General features: G+C 45.2%; 1 protein-coding gene across 1 annotated transcript in view; it reads left to right on the forward strand.

Moving 5' to 3' along the window:
- The window catches only part of STAP2 (signal transducing adaptor family member 2), a 78042-nt gene that overhangs the window by 16373 nt on the left and 42820 nt on the right, over positions 1-18849 (forward strand). Inside the window, exons 2-3 of the mRNA XM_033956529.1 lie at positions 13442-13513; positions 16199-16315. Coding sequence (XP_033812420.1) covers positions 13442-13513; positions 16199-16315 — 189 coding nt within the window. The remainder of the gene's footprint in view (positions 1-13441; positions 13514-16198; positions 16316-18849) is intronic.

An 18849-nucleotide genomic window follows, 5' to 3' on the forward strand; every position in this document is an offset into this window, starting at 1 on the left:
GCAGCCTGTTCAGAATTCCCCTCCCCCGGCAGGTCAGATGATTTGTTATCCTTCTAGTTTCCATTGCTGCACTCTTTTTCCTTCGGGATGCGAGCAACATGAGTCAGGTAAACACGTTGCCTTTGGTGGCCCTGGATGCTTTCCCTCTGCTACCTGTAGTCGAAGGTGATGATATCATAAAGCTAATGGTGAAACCTGCATGGCAGGAGGGAGCTTACAGTCTAGTCAAGAAGACAGACAAACTGGACGAGGTGCATCAATACACAGTGCTAAGGTGGGAATTACAGAGGGAGTGATAAGACAGGCACTGCTGCTTAACAGGCGGTTTGGAGTTTGGATTTGAAAGCGGCTTCAAAGACGTAGGCTTTGAGTCTGGATTTGAATACTGTCAGAGATGGAGCTTGATGTACCAAGTCAGGCAGTTTACTCCAGGCATACAGTGCAGCAAAGTAGAAGGGACGGAATCTAGAGTTGGCCATAGAGGAGAAGGGTACAGATAAGAGAGACTTACCCAATGAGTGGAGTGCCCGGGGGGTGGGGGGGGGGGGAGAGGGGAGAGATGAGTGTGTAGACTGTGGCACATTGATAGAATTCTCACCTGTAATGCAAAAGTTTTGGAGAGAGTGTGGCGCAGTGGTTAAAGCTACAACCTCAGCACCCTGAGATTGAGGGTTCAACCCCATACTGCTGCTTGTGACCCTGGGCAAGCCACTTAATCCCCCCATTGCCCCGGTACATTAGACAGATTGTGAGCCCACTGGGACAGACAGAGAAAAATGCTTGAGTACCTGAATAAATTAATGTAAACCGTTCTGAGGTATGGAAAATTGAAATAAATAAATGAGAAAGGAGAGATACTGAGGAGTTGAGCGAATACATTTGTAGGTCAGTAAGAGAAGTTTGAACTGTATGCAGAAATATAGAGGGAGCCAATGAAGTGACTTGAGAGGAGTAATGTGGGCACAGTGACATTGGCAGAATATGAGGCATGCAGCAGAGTTCTGAATAGATTGAAGGGGAGAGAGATGGTTTAGTGGAAGGCCAGTAAGAAGCAAGTTGCAGTAGTCTAGATAAGAGGTGATGAGGGGCTTGGCAGTGCACTCAGAAAGGAAGGGTATATGATTTTAGCATTATTGTAGAGAAAGAAATGACAGGTTTTGGTAGTTTGTTGGATATGTGAAGAGAAGGAGAGAGATGAGTCAAAGATTACCCCAAGATCACAAGCGGACGAGAAAGGAGATGAGTATGTTGCTCACAGAAATAGAGAACGGGGGAAGAGGAGAGAGAGGTTTACATGCAAAGATAAGGAGCTCAGTCTTGGCCATGTTTAATTTTAGATGGCGGCGAGACATCCAGGTAGCAATGTCAGACAAGCAGATTGAAACCCAGGATTGAATGTCTGCTGAGATTTCAGGTGTGGAAAGAGAGATCTGCGAGTCATCGGCAAAGAGATGATACTGAAAGCTATGGGAGGAGATTAGAGCCCAAAGGGAAGAAGTGTAGATAGAAAAAAGAAGTGGTCCCAGGACAGAGCCTTGAGGTGCACTGACTGACAGCGAGATGGCTTTTATTATTAAAGGTTACATGGTTTGAAATTGACATCTTGCTTGTATGGTTGTTCGGTGGAGGAGATCCGCCACAGCTTAAACTAAAGGTATGATGGGAAAGATATGAAGAAAATCATGTGATAACATAGCTCTAAAATGCAAACGAGGGCATCATATCGATGAGTAGATGGTGATTTACCATGTCAAAAGCTGTGGCTAGATCAAGAAGGTTGAGGATGGAGTCGAGGCTTTGGGATTTGGCCAGGAGCAAGTCATTGGAGACTTTCATAAGAGCAGTTTCTGTAGAATGAAAATGGCAACAGCCTGATTGAAGTGGGTCAAGGACAGCTTGAGATGAAAGAAAATCAAGACAGTGGCAGTGAACAGCACACTCAAATAGCTTGGATAAGAAGGAGAGGAGAGAGACAGGACGATGGTTGGAAGGACAGGTAGGGTCAAGTGAGGTTTTTTTGAGAAGTGGTTCCTCTCCCATTACTCATCTCTGCTTTTTTCTTCAGCCCATTCCTCAGCCACTTATCTTTGTTTCATAGCCCATGCCCTCCCAGCTTACATTCACTTCAGCTCTGTTCTCCCTTTCACAGTCCATCTCTCTTCCCTCAGTCTCCTTTCCTCCACAACCTATGCGATTCTTTCCTAGGGTTACCAAATTTTGAAAATTAAAACCCTGGACACATAACCATGCCCTGTTCCGCCTCCAACCCCACCCCATTCTGCCCCGTTCTGCCCCCAGCCCCACCCCCAGCAAGCCTCCTCTCCTGTACAACCAGCTCCGGCCGCATCTGGAAGGCCTGGAGCATGCAAGGATGTGTGTGACATCATCCGTGCATGCTCAGAGGCCTTCTAGATATGGCTGGAACTTTTCGGGGCTTTCCAAAACCTGGACAAATGCCGGGTTTGGGAAATTCCATCCTAGAGCCTGGATAGTCCTCTAAAAAGAAAACAAATCTGGGTTTCCCAGACATCTGGTAACCCTATTATTTCCTTTCCCTGCTTCTCTATCACTTCCTCATTCCTTTTCCAGTGCCTCCTTCGGCACTTTCCCCTCTCTATGGTAGACCAAAGGCAGGAAGCCTGTCTGACCTACACTGCTGCTCTCTTCTGCTCCTTGCTATTAGCCCATTGCTCAGTCATTCCTTAGCTAACCAATAGGCTGCGGGGAGAAGCTTTCTCCTGCAGTCTGTTGGCTGGCTAAGGACTGTCTGAGTAATGGTGTCTCCTCAGCCACTAATGGTGTCTCCTTTGCAGCTTATTGTCTGGCTAAGGAATCAGTGGGCTGTGTAGAGGGAGGCAGGAGCAGTAGTAGTAGCTGAGGAGACATATCCTTTACTTCTTGCTTTCCCCTGCAGCTCTACATCAGAAAAATTTCAGCTCTGATGTCTTGAGCAGTGCTACAAAAAATATTGGGGGTGCTCAAGCACCCACAGAGCTGGTACTTGTGACTTACACTGCCTGCGGCCCAAAGAAAGAGTGCAGTGCTGGAAACTAGAAGAGTAACAAAGTGCTGGATCCCACCAGGGGGGTGGGAGAGAGATCCTGGACCATGGGGATGGAAAGGAAAGGGAAATAAATTGATGCCAGACCTTTAGGAGAAGAAGGGAAGGGGGAGGAGGAATAGATGCCAGACCACAGGAGGGAGGAGGGGGAGGAAAGGGGAGAGAGATGCCAGACCAGTGAATGGAAGCGAAGAGGGGAGAGATATCAGACCAATGTGCGGCGGCGGCGGCCAAAAAAAGCAAACAAGATGCTAGGAATTATTTAAAAAGGGATGGTTAACAAGACTAAGAATGTTATAATGTCTTTGTATCGTTCCATGGTGCGACCTCACCTGGAGTATTGCTTTCAATTCTGGTCTCAAGAAAGATATTGCAGTACTAGAAAAGGTTAAAAGAAGAGCGAACAAGATGATAAAGAGGATGAAACTCCTCTCATATGAGAAAAGACTAAAAAAGTTAGGGCTCTTCAGCTTGGAGAAGAGATGGCTGAGAGGAGATATGGTTGAAGTCTGCGAAATCCTGAGTGGTGTAGAACGGGTACAAGTGGATTGATTTTTCACTTGTCAAAAATTACAAAGACTAGGGGACACTCGATGAAGTTACAGGGAAATACTTTTATAACCAATAGGAGGAAATATTTTTTCACTCAGAGAATAGTTAAGCTCTGGAATGCATTGCCAGAGGTTGTGGTAAGAGCAAATAGTGTAGCTGGTTTTAAAAAATGCTTGTACAATTTCCTGGAGGAAAAGTTCATACTCTTTTATTGAGAAAGACATGGGGGAAGCCACTGCTTGCCCTGGATCGGTAGCATGGAATGTTGCTACTCTTTGGGTTTTGGCCAGGTACTAGTGACCTGGACTGGCCACCATGAGAACAGGCTACTGGGCTTGATAGACCTTTGGTCTGACCCAGTAAGGCAATTCTTATGTTCTTAAGGTAAGGAGAGAAATGTTGGACCACTGGAAGGGAAAGAGAAGAAGAGAGAGCTGCCAGATGCTACAGTCTCTTTTGGTGCATTCAGTCCCTGTGCTCTCTGCATTGTGCCACAGTCTCTTCTGGTATGTTCAGTCCCTGCATTGAAGAAGCACTGAAGAATATGAGATCACAGTAGAGGTCTGTATGGGAACGGGGATTTGGGAATCCTGCGGGTTCTGCAGGACTCCCACAGGGATCCCCCCAGGTCTATGGGACTCCCGCGGGAATCCCTCCAGGATCATAGGACTCCTGTGGGGATCCTGCCAGGCTCATGGGAATCCCATAGGGATGGAATCGGAGTTCCTGAGGCCTGGAAAGAGAATTATTAGAAGATAGACAAAAGCAGAAACTGGGACTGGACCAAGATGATGGAAAAATAAAATGTCCTACCAGCTACAGCAAGGGAGATGTTCATTTTGAGGGGGGCTAAGCTCAATGTGGGAGACCTAGTCCCCTCTCATAGTTATGCCACCAATTGTGTTTAGGATAAAATGAAGTACTTGCAGAGTTTGTTTTGGGGTTTCCAGTTCAGTTTTGGCACATTTTTCTTATGCAACAATTGTCCTGAAAAGTGCCTCTCTCAATTCTGCTTTAAATGATTTTGATGCTGTATTGTTTGATTCTTTACTCATTGCTACATTAAAACCAATTTGTGGATCTTGGAAGGACCTCTCACAAGTTACCTATGCCAGATGGTGGAGCCAGAGTTGTTTGCTCTACAGATATGAGCTTTATATTGCTAAAAAATCCAACTCTTTTATTTCTTTTAACATGAAATGGTTGACCCTACAGTCACATGACCTTATGTCTATTCTAATTCTTTCAGATGATGTATCCATCTCTTATTTCTGTTCACTGTTATTTGTTTATATTGTTGGTTTAAATAAACTAAAGAAATAATACTAATTAAATTAAAAAAAAAAAATCAGAACTGTCAGAAATAATTGCTGCTTTTTATGGGGACAAGTAACTTTTATGGGGGGACGGGTGGGGACAGAGGAGATTCCTCATGGGGATGGAGGGGATTCTGGTGGGGACGGGATTTCTGTCCCCACACAACTCTCTAGATCACAGTGAGACCAGCATTTATAAAAATCAACACTGGTTTTCTGAAGCAACATGCGTCAAAACCCACACACGTTTTGCTCAGCTCCCACAAAGATAAGTTCCTTTCAATCTTTGATGAGCATTTTTTTCAATAGCTGAAGTTTTGCTATGATAAAAGTAATTCAAACAGTGCTGTGATTGTAAAAAGGAGAGAAGTTTACTGCTGGGGCTGCTGCTCCAAGTCTGGTCTCATAAAACGTTTTTTTTCTGAGCATTATTGGAGATGACACTTTGTTTATAATTGGTTTTTCTTTCTTTTTTGTTACCTTCTCTTCATTTTCCATGGTTTGATTACAGAAAGGAAGTACAGTAAAACCTTGGATTGCAAGTAACTTGGTTTACCAGTGTTTTGCAAGACAAGCAAAATATTTTATTAAATTTTAACTTGATATGCAAGCAATGTCTTGCAAAACGAGTACATACAAGCGTCACATCGTCACAACTGAGCCAATGGTTCTTCTCTCTCTGACGCTGCAGGAGTGTAGTGACTGTTGTAAACGAGCGAGGTCTTGCAATACATAGTAACATAGTAGATGACGGCAGATAAAGACCCGAATGGTCCATCCAGTCTGCCCAACCTGATTCAATTTAAATTTTTTAATTTTTTTCTTCTTAGCTATTTCTGGGCAAGAATCCAAAGCTTTACCCTGTACTGTGCTTGGGTTCCAACTGCCGAAATCTCCGTTAAAACCTACTCCAGCCCATCTACACCCTCCCAGCCACTGAAGCCCTCCCCAGCCCATCCTCCACCAAACGGCCATATACAGACACAGACCGTGCAAGTCTGCCCAGTACTATGTAGTATTTTGTATTAAAATTTTTGGGTTGTGGAATGAATCGTCTGAGTTTCCGTTATTTCTTAGGGGGAAATTTGCTTTGATATACCAGTGTTTTGGATTACAAGCATGTTTTTGGAACGAATTATGCTCGCAAACCAAAGTTTTACTGTACTGTGTAACTGTTTTGAGTCTGTTCTTTACAAGCATCCAGAAAAAAACAGAACACTTCTCAGAGCTCCCTTGCATTTTGATAGGAACACATGACTGTGAGAACTGAACTTGTTTAACTAGATTCCCAGCCTATAAAAGGTCATGCTTATTTATTATGTCATATCTAGACAGTACTAACAGTCAAAGAAGCAGATCATCATAGAAATAGTCCTTTAATCAAATCTTTAAAAAAGCTGCCAGGTAGCAAAAATATAGCCACTACCTAGGCAGATATATTTCAATCACTAAATTGAAAATAAAAGCATTTTCCTACCTTTGTTGTCTGGTGATTCTATTTTTCTAATCATCTATTCCCAGTCTCTAGCTGCCCTCTCTGTTTTCAGGGCCTTCTTATCCATTTGCTGATTTTCTCTCCTTCTTCACTTTCTGCCCTACATCCATCTTTGGCATTAATTTTTAACATTCAACTTTCTTCCATTTTTCTGCTTCCTTCTCAAATCTATCTACTTTTCCATGCCTTTCCTTCCCATCTCCTCCCTCTCTCTATCCTTCTCTTCCCCTCCCCTCCATCCATGTGTAATATTTCCTTTCTCTTTCTTCTCCCCTATTCCCATCAATCCACAAATAACATTTCTTCCATTTGTTTTCACTTTCATATCCCTGTGCATCATCTCCTCCCTCTCTCTCCCTCTCCCGTGGTCTGACATCTGTCTTCCTCCTTCCTATGGTCTGGCATCTTTCTCCTCTCCTTCCCAAAGTCTGCATCTTTCTCCGCTCTTTCCCTTTCCTCCTCCCCCTACTGTAATCTGGCATCTCTCTGTCCTCCCCCCTCATCTTAGTCTGGATTCTGTTACTCTGGCATCTCTCTCTCATTTCCTCCCCCTTCCAGTGGTCTCACATCTCTCTCCTTTTCTTCCCCCTTCCTGAGATCTGGTATCTCGCTCCTCTCTTTCTCTTTCCTCCTTCCCCCTTCCCCCTTCCCCCTATTGTAGTCTGGCATTTCTGGTTTTATTTCGCCAGTGTTGAAGTACTTGCTGATCCTTGCTGTTGTCGGTGAGGCTCCCCAAGCCCTGCCTGCTGAGGACCTCCTCCACCAAGCATAGCAGTCACTGGCAGCATCCCTGAGCCACTGAGATTCCAGCATCTGTGACTCAGGGACACTGTTGCTGCCTGCCAAGATTGGCAAAAGGGACCCCTGGCCACCTTCAGAGGAAGTCCGCAGCTGACATAGCTGGAGGGTCCTCATCAGCTGGAGTATTTTATATTTACATTAGAGGCTCTGCAGAGACTCATTTACAAAGTATGTATTCTTCCCAATTAATATTTCCAAATTAATAAAGTGTCTTAGCGTATTTGTAAATGGGTCTTTACCAGAGCCTTTAATTCAGTAGCATAATTAAATGAAATAACTATTTCTGAAGTTTTGGGGGACAGGCGAGGATGGAAGAGATTACTTTTGGGGACTGGCAGTGACGGATTTGATGCCAGCAGGGATGGGCGGGGACAGATATGATTTCCAGTGAGGACTGACGGGGACGGGTTTGATTCCACTGGAGACGGGTTTGATTTCTGTTCCTGCACAACTCTCTAGTGTGAGTCCACCAAAATCCTACCATACTGCCATATTGGTTAGGGTTACCAGATGTCTGGATTTCCCCAAACATGTCGTCTGCTGATCGGTACACTGACGGTGGCCAGCGTTTCACAAATCTGCTGCCTCAGGGTGTAGCATGACCGATCAGACATTAAAGTAGAATGCTGAACGCGTCTCTTTCATCTGCTACACCCTGAGGCAGCAGATTTGTGAAATGCTGGCCACATTTGTTGTACCGATCGGCGGAAGATAAGTGGAAAAGTTTTTCTTCTATCTTTTTTGTTTTCACTAGCTAAGTACAGCATAAAGCTTTTATTTTCATTGAAGATTTTTTGCCAATGAAGTGACCGCTCAACCACCTTTAGCAAACCACTTCGGTGGAGATGGGAGGGCCCTTGTCTGAGGTTTTTTCCTTCAGTTTGAATTGTTTTTAGCCTATGCTGTTCTTATATTATTCCATTGGATATTTCAGCATCAATTGAAATTGAAAGTGTTATCACATATATTGTTGATTTTTTCATGATATCTGAGCTATTTCTGGCTAACCCTAATATTGGTGCCACCTGCAGCAATAAGGGCTATTGGAGTGGGAGACAAGTGGGCATAGTAGGTTTTGGGAGAGTTTGGGAGGGATCACCATATATTATAAGGGAGTTATGATGCACCCTTTAAGTAAGGTTCACAACAGTGCCCTCTAAGGTGAACCACAGCTCTATTGGGATGTCTATTTGGCCAGTCCATTATAATGCTGGCCCCTCCCATGTCTAAATGGTACTGATTTGGATGTTTCTAACTTGGATGTGTTTGTGGTTGAAAATGATGAATAGCCCCTCCCTTTTAGAAAACCATGATAGCGGTTTTTAGCACAATGCGGTACGCTGAGTGTTCTGTGCTGCTCCCGATGCTCATAGAGTTCCTATGAGCGTCGGGAGCAACACATGAGTATTCAGCGCACTGACCTGCACTAAAAACCGCTATTGCGGTTTTGTAAAAGGGGGAGGGGGAGGTAGACATCCTGGTGGCCTAGACGTTTTGGCAGCCAAGACATCCAAGTAGGAGATTTTTTTTAAAAACAAACAAAACCGTTGGGTGTCTCATTTGAAAGTGGCCGTTTATCTGCCTCTGACTTTGGACGTTTTGCATCCGGTTTCTTCTGGCATATTCCACACTAGCACTCTCTGTGTTGCACTACAGTCTCTTTTGGCACATTCAGTCTTGCGCTTTTTGCATTATGCTAGTTTCTTCCATACACACTTTCTCATTTCATTTATTTAAAATTTATAGACCGCTTTATTCCAAAGCGATGTACAAAAAAATACATGCATAATATTAAGACAACAATCTAATAAATAGAGCAACAGAGATTTCAGGTCACAAATCTCTTACATCATCTGTCTCAAATAAATGTTACTTCAACAACTGTTTGAAGAAAACCCCGTAGCCGAATGCAGAGTGCAGGGACTGAATGTGCGAGAAGAGACTGTGGCATAATGCAGAGGGACTGCATGTGTGAGAAGAGACTGGCACAATGCAGAGAACACAGGGGCCGAATGTACCTGAAGAGTACTGAAGAACAACACAGAGCGTGCCAGCGTTGAATGTGCCAGAAGAGACTGAATATAAAGGTGCCAGCTTTATGGGTTGCCCAGGTGCTTGTGTATCTCCAGCATCAAGCAAACTCCTTCAGGAGAGGTGTTCTGGGTTGACTTTATTTTCAATTTTTTTTGAAAAGTTGGCACCTATAGCATATGTGCTGGAGACATGATAGATTAGAAAGACTTTGTTTCACTGAAACCAAAGAGAAAGCAGCAAGAGATTATCCTGAAATTCTCGACACACCCTTCCCTGTCCTAGAGCCAGAAAGTTTCTCTTTATGCGTGTGGCATAACAAAGACCTACAGAGAAGAGATGAAACCAATCCCAAAATGCATACAGATATTTTTAATGCTGAAGAAGTCCAAAGTCTGATACAAAAGGGAAGGTGTGGTATTCTCAGAAAGAGCCCAGAGAAAATAGGTAACCTTGTCTACACTCTACAGCAGGGGTGCCCACACTTTTTGGGCTTGCGAGCTACTTTTAAAATGACCAAGTCAAAATGATCTACCAACAATAAAATTTAAAAAAAACACAACGCACACTGTACGCATAGAAAATGTTAATTATCATTCCTATTCCAGGGTTTTTCAAAGAGGTCAAAGCAGATGACTCTATGCACTATCACCTCAGTAACAACCATACAAAAATAGACAAATATACCCCCTCCCTTTTTACTAAACCACGATAGCAGTTTTTAGAGCGCAGGGAGCTGCGCTGAATGCCCAGCGCTGCTCTCGACGCTCATAGGCTCCCTGCGCTAAAAAACTCTATTGCGGTTTAGTAAAAGGGGACCATATTGTAAAATATAGACAGCAGATATAAATTGAGACACATTTCGATCACTAAATTTAAAATAAAATCATTTTTCCTACCTTGTCTGGTGATTTCATGAGTCTCTGGTTGCACTTTCTTCTTCTGACTGTGCATCCAGTCTTTCTTCCCTTCTTTCAGCCTGTATGCTTCCTCTCCTCCACACCTCATTCCCTCCCCCAACTTTTCCTTCCTCTCCCCTGCCCTTTCTTTCTCTCTGCCTCCCTTTCCTTTTTTTCTGTTTCTCTTCTTTCCTTCTGTCTCCTTGCCTGCCCTTTTTCTTTCTTTCTTTCTCCCTGCCCTCCCCCAAGACACTGCCACTGCCATCGGGGACCCAAACTGCCATCGGGGACCAGGACCCAAACCGCCACCAATAACAGGCCCGAAAGCCGACGCCAATAACACGCCCAAAAGCCGACGCCGCCCCAACCTCTCCCTGCTTCGGCCGACCAGCATCGCGAGGAACTGTTGGGGGAAATGCTGCCGGGTCCTGCCTTCGCGGAAACAGAAAGTAGGCAGGACCCGGCAGCAAGAAGAGGAAATGCTTCACTAACATGTCTCCCGCCTTAGCCCGTAGCGAACGCTTGCTTCAGGGCTCTCAACATGTGCGTGCAGGCTTCCCTTCTCCCCCCCTCCCCCTCCCCGGGCATAACTTCCGGTTTCGGAGGGAAGAGAAGAGAAGCCTGCACGCACACGTTAGAGCCCGGAGCATAAGTTCGCTAGGGGCTGAAATCTCCAAGCCGGTTTTTTTTGGGGGTTTTTTAATGTTCAGCAGCGGCAGATGACAGCTGGGCGGACCACCCAGCTAAAAGGCCCTAGGGAGAACACTGGAGAGGAAGGCTGATCGGCCCGTAGATCAGGACGGCAACACGAGTGCGATCGACTCGAGTTGCCTTCCTGAGCTACTGGTCGATCGCGATCGACGCGTTGGGCACCCCTGCTCTACAGTAACCTGGTAGAGAGAGTAGGATTCTCAAAAACCCACATTAACACAGCTAACACAGCCGTTTTGATAGCGAATCTAAAAAAACGAGACATTCTCTTTTCTGTATCTTTATGGTGAACTGTAAAAGTGAGACTGTATTCAGATTTTATTACAACAGTATCCAGAAAAGTGATTTTTTTCAAAATGTCACATTTGGTTGGATTGTATATGGGCTGTCTAAAGTATTAAGCCAAGTGAAAAATTTCTGAAGATCCTCTGGGGAGCCAGACCATATCAAAAAGACATTGTCTATAAAGCATGTCCGTATTTTAACATGCCAAAAAAAGAAGAAGAATATAAAAACTGTTCCTCAAATTGGCTCATGTACAAATTGGCAATGCTATTACGGAATCACAGTGACACTATGTTTTAAAAGTTTTTCACTCCACAGGGCACTTTTTAGAAAAAAAAGAAAAAATGTTGGTGATTAAAAATGATGTTTTTGGGTAAGGCCCACAGTGTACTTTATAGTGCACGTTGGCTGTGGGATATACCCGGGTGAAAATTTAAAATAATAAGGTTGAAATTGATATTCACCTTCATTGTTGAATTAAATTTGGTTAAACCCGAAGTGCCCGTGGGCAAGTTGTAAAAAACTTGGGAGCTGGTCTTTGACATTTGAGCCTGTGTTATTCTTTAGATTAGAGAATGACACGGGGACAAATTTTTCCCCATCCCCGCGGGAACTCATTTTCCCGTTCCATCCCAGCTAATTCTTTTCCTGTCCCTGCCCCATTCCTGCAAGCTCTATCCTCATCTGCACAAGCCTCAAACACTTTATAATCATAAGTGTTTGAGGCTTGTGCGGGTAATTCAGAGTGTACAGGAATGAGGCAGGGACAGCGACTAAACTCGTGGGGAGGGGACGGGTAAATTGAGTTCCTGCGGGGATGGGAAAAAATTTGTCCCCGTGTCATTCTCTACTTTAGATGTCCTAGGTTGGTGCAGCATGAAATGTAGGACAGAGGAACTGCTACAAGTAGATGGGGGGGGGGGAACTCGAGCTTCTGTCTGACCATGGCTGAACCCCTGGATGTGGCTTGCTCTTTCATTGCTCCTGATCATGGTACATGTACATTCTAAACTTTACTCGTCCTTTCCATATCTGAGTCTGGTGGAACCGCATGGCTGGTGGGTGCCAGATGAAGAAATGCAGGATAAAATTTCTGCTAGTGAAGAGGTGGTAGAGATGGAGGGGAGAAGTGGGGTTAGATATGGAGGGAAGGAGCAAAAGGAATGGATATTTGGAAAAGTGACCTTTGGAAATGTGACTCAGCGCTCCTACTCAACATTGGTCATAACTCACCCTGTAACATTAGAAGGGATTTCTCTTCCCTTCCCTTCCCCCACATGGCATGCCTCTCATTCTAGAGCTTTCACACTATAGCAGACTGTTCAATTTCACCCCTTTGTCTCTGTATTTTTTTCCCTTTCCTTCACATAGGGCTCCTTTTACTAAGGTGCGCTAGCGTTTGTAGTGCGCGCTAACCACGCGCTAAATGAAAAAAAAACAAATGCCAGCTCTAGGGAGGCGTTAGCGTTTAGCGTGTGTGGCATTGTAGCACGGCTAAGCGTGTGCTAAAACCGCTAGTGCACCTTAGGGCTCCTTTTACTGAGCTGCGCTAGGGCTTTAATGCGTGGAATAGCGTGTGCTAAATTGCTGCACGCGCTAGACCTTAGTGCCAGCATTGAGCTGGCATTAGTTCTAGCCACGTAGCGTGGGTTTAGCACACGCTAAAATGCTGCATGTGCTAAAAACGCTAACGCAGCTTAGTAAAAGGAGCCCATAGTCTCTGTCCCTTGGTTTCTCTTCCATCTCCTCTATGATAGAAACCTTCAAGATCCTGAAGGGCATAGAGAAAGTGGATAAGGACAGATTCTTCGAACTGCGAGGAACCACGAGCACCAGGGGGTCACTCGGAGAAATTGAAAGGGGACAGGTTTAGAACCAATGCTAGGAAGTTCTTTTTTACCCAGAGGGTGGTGGACGCATGGAATGCTCTTCCGGAGGTTGTAGTAGGCGAGAGCACAGTAAAGGGGTTTAAGGAAGGTTTGGATAGGTACCTAAAGGATAAAGGGATTGAGGGGTACAGATAGCAGCAGAGGCAGGTTATAGAAGTAGAGGGAGATTATAAAGGTCAAGAATTCACTTCACAGGTCAAGGACCTGGTGGGCCGCCGCGGGAGCGGGCCGCTGGGCGAAATGGACCTCCGGTCTGACCCAGTGGAGGCAACTTCTTATGTTCTTTCTCTGCTTGCTTCTGTCTGGTCACCCTTTCTTTTTCTCTCCCAACTCCAGATTATTATTATTATTATTTTTTTTTTTTTACATTCTCTGGCGTTTGTTCTTTTTTTTCCCCCCAGAATTTTAAGAAATATTGGACAGGGATCTTGGGAAAGACACTTTATTTCTACAACAACTACAAAGATATCCAGGTATCATTTCAATTATTTTATATCTTTTTTTTCTAATTGCAAAGTGGTGTACATCAGTCAGTTATACAATTTTCGTATGACTTAACAGTGCTTTGGAAAATAATAGATAGTTCTCCTCTTTTGATTTTAAGATTTTAGTTTGTCATAATTATTATGTTTGTTTTAACTCATGTAAACTGTTTAGTTCTTAAGCGGTATAGAAAAATCTTAAATAACCCCCCTTTTACAAAACCGTGAAAGCGTATTTTAGTGCCGGCTGGTATGCTGAATGTTCTGTGCTGCTCCTGACACTCATAAGAACATAAGAATAGCCTTCCTGGGTCAGATCAATGGTCCATCAAGCCCAGTAGCCCGTTCTCACGGTGGCCAATCCGGGTCACTAGTACCGGGCCAAAACCCAAGGAGTAGCAATATTCCATGCTACCAATCCAGGGCAAGCAGTGGCTTCCCCCATGTCTTTCTCAATAACAGACTATGGACTTTTCCTCCAGGAACTTGTCCAAACCTTTCTTAAAACCAGCTGCGCTATCCGCTCTTTCTACAACCTCTGGCAATGCGTTCCAGAGTTTAACTATTCTCTGAGTGAAAAAAAATTTCCTCCTGTTGGTTATAAAAGTATTTCCCTGTAACTTCATCGAGTGTCCCCTAGTCTTTGTGATTTTTGACGGAGTGAAAAATCGATCCACTCAGGATTTTGTAGGCTTCAATCATATCTCCCCTCAGCCGTCTCTTTTACAAGCTGAAGAGCCCTAACCTTTAGTCTTTCCTCATACGAGAGGAGTTCCATCCCCTTTACCATCTTGGTTGCGCTTCTTTGAACCTTTTCTAGTGCCACTATATGTTTCTTGAGAGTTCCTATAAGTGTCAGGAGCAGCATGGAGCATTCAGTGCGCCGACCAGCACTAAAAATCACTTTGGCGGTTTTGTAAAAGGGGAGACAGTGACAGTGACAAAACTCGCAGGGATGGGACAGGGAAATTGAGTTCCTGCAGAGATGGGGAAAAATTAGTCCCCTTGTCATTCTCTACTTCAGCCCTCCCGGCAGGCCCTTCTGTCCTCCCTACCAATGGTGTCCCTGCAAGATTAATATACACAAAGCTTTATGAGTCCAGAACATGGAATGAAACACTCCAGAATTGAACAGTCCAAAGCAGCATCCCTCGCTGAGATTTTTTGCAGAGAATTCTTATTACTACCCTCTTGCCCTCCAACCGTTGCAACCATGAGATCCTCCTCCAAGGTGCACCTTTATATTAAGTTGCTCTTCCCTTCCTCTCCCCTTTGTGGTGCTCAGTGTATCTTGTCTGATTCTTATACCCAATGTCCTCCTCAGTCTATTCGTTCAGCCATTCTGCCTAGTGCTCTTGCTTCACTCCTGTACTCAGCATATTTATACCTGGTTATCTATGAATCACTCTTCCACAGAGTATTCGGCATATCTTTTTAGTAATCTACCTTGTGTCTTACACTAGGAAAAGAGAAATAGCAAATGAACATAAATAAATGAACGCAACCACTGAGGCCCCCACTATCCAGATGTGGCGTTCACAGATGATCGCTTTATTCAGTGGCGTTACCCAGGTTGCTGGCTACCTGGGACAGAGAACCCCTCATCCTCCAGGCAGTAGGGGGGGTGCATGGAGAGATCGTAGGGCCATGGTCCTCGTGCACACGGCCTTTAGATCTGCTGGCCCCCCCTGCCCTGGAAAAGGAAGTTGATGTCAGGGGGGTAAGGGCTGGCGGAACCAACGGTTGTGCATGGGGACCGTAGCCCGACAATCAGTGGCATAGCAAGGGAGGTTGGCACCCAGGGCAGTAGCGCTTGACATTGCTGCGCCATGCACGGCCCTCTACTCTTTCCCGCTACTTGGGCGCCCCCAACTCTTCCCTGCTGCTGGAGCGCCTTCCCATCCCCTGCATACCTCTTGATATATTTGCCGGTACGAGCAGCATCTTCCACCCGCTGCTCGCACCGGCATCAGCTCCCTTCTGACGTCACATCCTGGTCCTGTGACCAGGAAGTGACATTAGAAGGGAGCCGACACTGGGGCAAGCAGGAAGTTAAAGATGCTGCTGAGCCAGTTAACATTTACAGAGGTATGCGGGAGAGGGGGGCAGAAAGGTGCTAGCGCCCCCAGCAAAGACAGTGCCCAGGGTGGTCCGTCCTCCCCACCTCCCCTTACTATACCACTGCCATCAGCCACTCCAGTACCCCCAAATCCTTCCACCTAGGGCAGACCATCCCCACCGCCCCAACCTCGGTATGCCAGAGGCTTTATTAATTATGGAGCAGATTGGAATTTAAGACCTCACCACAGCCATAGGGATGGTCGCTTTTTAAAAAATCTGGGAACCCTTCTGGACTACACTAACCCCAGTAGCTCGAAGTAGAACCCTCAATTTCCCATCCTTTATTTTGTCTGTGCTCATTAACTGCATTGTGTTAGGTTGAGGAGGAGAGGAAGGATTATTAAAATGATATGGGAAATCACAGTGTCTTGACAGTGGATTCACAACCATGTGTTCTATGAGCGTGTGATATGTTTTGGCAGTTTAATTTTATTTACAGTAGATTCTATAGCTCTGTTACTTCGTCATCATACTCACTGGTTTGGCTGTGATTTTCTTACTTTGGAGTTTTCAATAAAAAGTAATTTCACATAAATGAACATTTTTTTTCTTCAGGAGATTGAGAAACTGGACCTGGAAAAATTTGTGTCCCTGACAGAGGAGGGTAGCTGTGTAAACCAGAAGGAACATAAACTGCTACTGAAACTGAAAGGCATGGAAGTGAACTTAAGAGTAAGTCTTGTGGCTCACTGTGTCATGCCATGCCAGACCACCCTGTGCTTTATGTTACAGCATGCCAGGCTATGCTGTACCATGCTGCATTGCCCCTTTCCACTTGCTGTAACCAGAAGAGTGAGCCTTGCTTATCCCTTCTCTCTCTGTGCTGTTTTAAAAAGGAGCACTGGGGAGGTTATCACTCAGACCCTGTTGCTTAAAAGCTTGCCTTGCAAGTAAGGCTAATTGTAGCCAGTCTTACTTGTAAGGCAGCTCAGCCTCCGATGCTCAAAAGGAGTCTAGGGGGCTTTTACCAATCATGGTAGCAGCCACCAAGAACCCTATGCAAATGCTTACAAGGATCACATTAGCATTAACATGAGCACTCCTTGTAATGCACAGAAGGGAACGCCCTGCTCTTACCAGGCAAAATTTTCCAGTAAGTGCTGCTCAATTCAGAAAAAATGTTATTGATTTGATTCAATTTGACATATTGAATCAATTTTTCCATTTGATTCGCTTTTCCTGCCCACTTGGGCATCTTTTTTTTTTTTTTTTTTTTCAAACATCCTGGCAGATTTATTTTGTAGCCTTTCCTCCCCCATCCCCTTTTCCTTCTCCAACCTCACGCCGACGCTGTGGTGTAAACAAAATAAACAAAAAAAGTATTTTCCTCTCTCTGTTAGGTCCTACCTCACGCTCGCTAACACCAGCTCTGGCAGGCTACATACACATTTCAAATATTGATATATTGTAATTACAAAATAGAAAATAAAATTATTTTTTTTTCTATCTTCCACTGCCATATCCAACATTTGGTTTTTCCCACTGTCTACCATTTCTCTCTTTCTCTCTCTCCCTGCCTTGTGCCCTGGGTCAAAGCTCTTTATTCCCCTCCATGCAGCATCTTTCCATTCCTCCCCCCCCCCCCATTATGATGTTCAACATTTCTTTCTTTCTCCCCATGCACCTTCTCTTCCTGCCCTCCACTCTATGTCCAACATTTCTCTCTCTCTCTCTTCTCCATGCATGTCTCCATCCTCTCCACCATATGCGGGATTTCCTCCTCTCACCCCTTTCTACCTCCCTCTCCCTTCCTCTCCTCCATACCAACAATTCTTCCTCTCTCCCCCAAGCATCTTTCCTCCCCTCCCATCCCCCTGAACAATAGCTTTCCTCCCTCCCATCCATTTCCCTGTGTAGCAGTTTTCCATCCCTTCCATCCTCCTGTGCAGTAGTTATTCATCCCTCCCTCCCATCCCCCTATGCAGCAGCACCCCACCGACTCTCCCACCCTGAGTCCTGACATACCTTCAGGGCCTCCTAAAGCAGCAGCTGTAGCAGCAATGGATGGTCAGCAGCGGCATTGTTCTGAATGGGCTACTCGTGGCATGACCCACTAGGGCTTCCCTCTGCCATGTCATTAGTGATGCAGCAGAGGAAGGCAGATCACAGAGCAGCCTTTCATAGCGATGTCGCTGCTGACCGTTCACCACCACTGTTGCTTTAGGAGGCCTCGGAATATGTCAGATCTCACCGGGGTGGTGGGAGGGGGGGTTATTGCTGAATCAGTGAGTCCAATTTTCTCCGACAATGAATCGATTTGAATCGATGAATCAGGCAGCACTAGTCTGGAGCTTCTGGTAGTTGTTTGTGCGTGTGTTGTGTGAGTGGATGTCCCGTACCTATGGTCAGAACACAGCTCTTAGGCGCGGGACACAAACTCGCACAACACATACACAATACTACTCAAAAGGGTCCAGAGAAGAGCGACTAAAATGGTTAAGGGGCTGGAGGAGTTGCCGTACAGTGAGAGATTAGAGAAACTAGGCCTCTTCTCCCTTGAAAAGAGGAGACTGAGAGGGGACATGATCGAAACATTCAAGATAATGAAAGGAATAGACTTAGTAGATAAAGACAGGTTGTTCACCCTCTCTAAGGTAGAGAGAACGAGAGGGCACTCTCTAAAGTTAAAAGGGGATAGATTCCGTACAAACGTAAGGAAGTTTTCCTTCACCCAGAGAGTGGTAGAAAACTGGAACGCTCTTCCGGAGGCTGTTATAGGGGAAAACACTCTCCAGGGATTCAAGACAAAGTTAGACAAGTTCCTGCTGAACCAGAACATATGCAGGTAAGGCTAGTCTCAGTTAGGGCACTGGTCTTTGACCTAAGGGCTGCCGTGTGAGCGGACTGCTGGGCACAAAGAGCCACTGGTCTGACCCAGCAGCAGCAATTCTTATGTTCTTATCAGTTGCGTCTATATTGCTTGTGAAAACAACCACCACAAAAAATAATCTTGCTTGTAGCTCTAGCAGATTGGGAACTGTTCTGGGCCTGCACAGAAGAGCTGTGCCTACCGCTTAGCTCTTGTGCCCAGGTGCCAGGCACAGTTTCTTCCCCCTTTCTCCGGGATACTCAGTGCAAATAGCGTGCATATGATTTGCATGCTATGTGTGCTGAGCATGCCCCGGAGAATTGTTCCCAACCTGGTATTTTTTTTTTTACCGGATTCTTGGAGTTTTGTGCATCCTGCCCTCAGGGGTCAGCGAGGT

This window comes from Geotrypetes seraphini, chromosome 8 (genome assembly GCF_902459505.1).
Source record: "Geotrypetes seraphini chromosome 8, aGeoSer1.1, whole genome shotgun sequence".
NCBI classification, from domain to species: domain Eukaryota; kingdom Metazoa; phylum Chordata; class Amphibia; order Gymnophiona; family Dermophiidae; genus Geotrypetes; species Geotrypetes seraphini.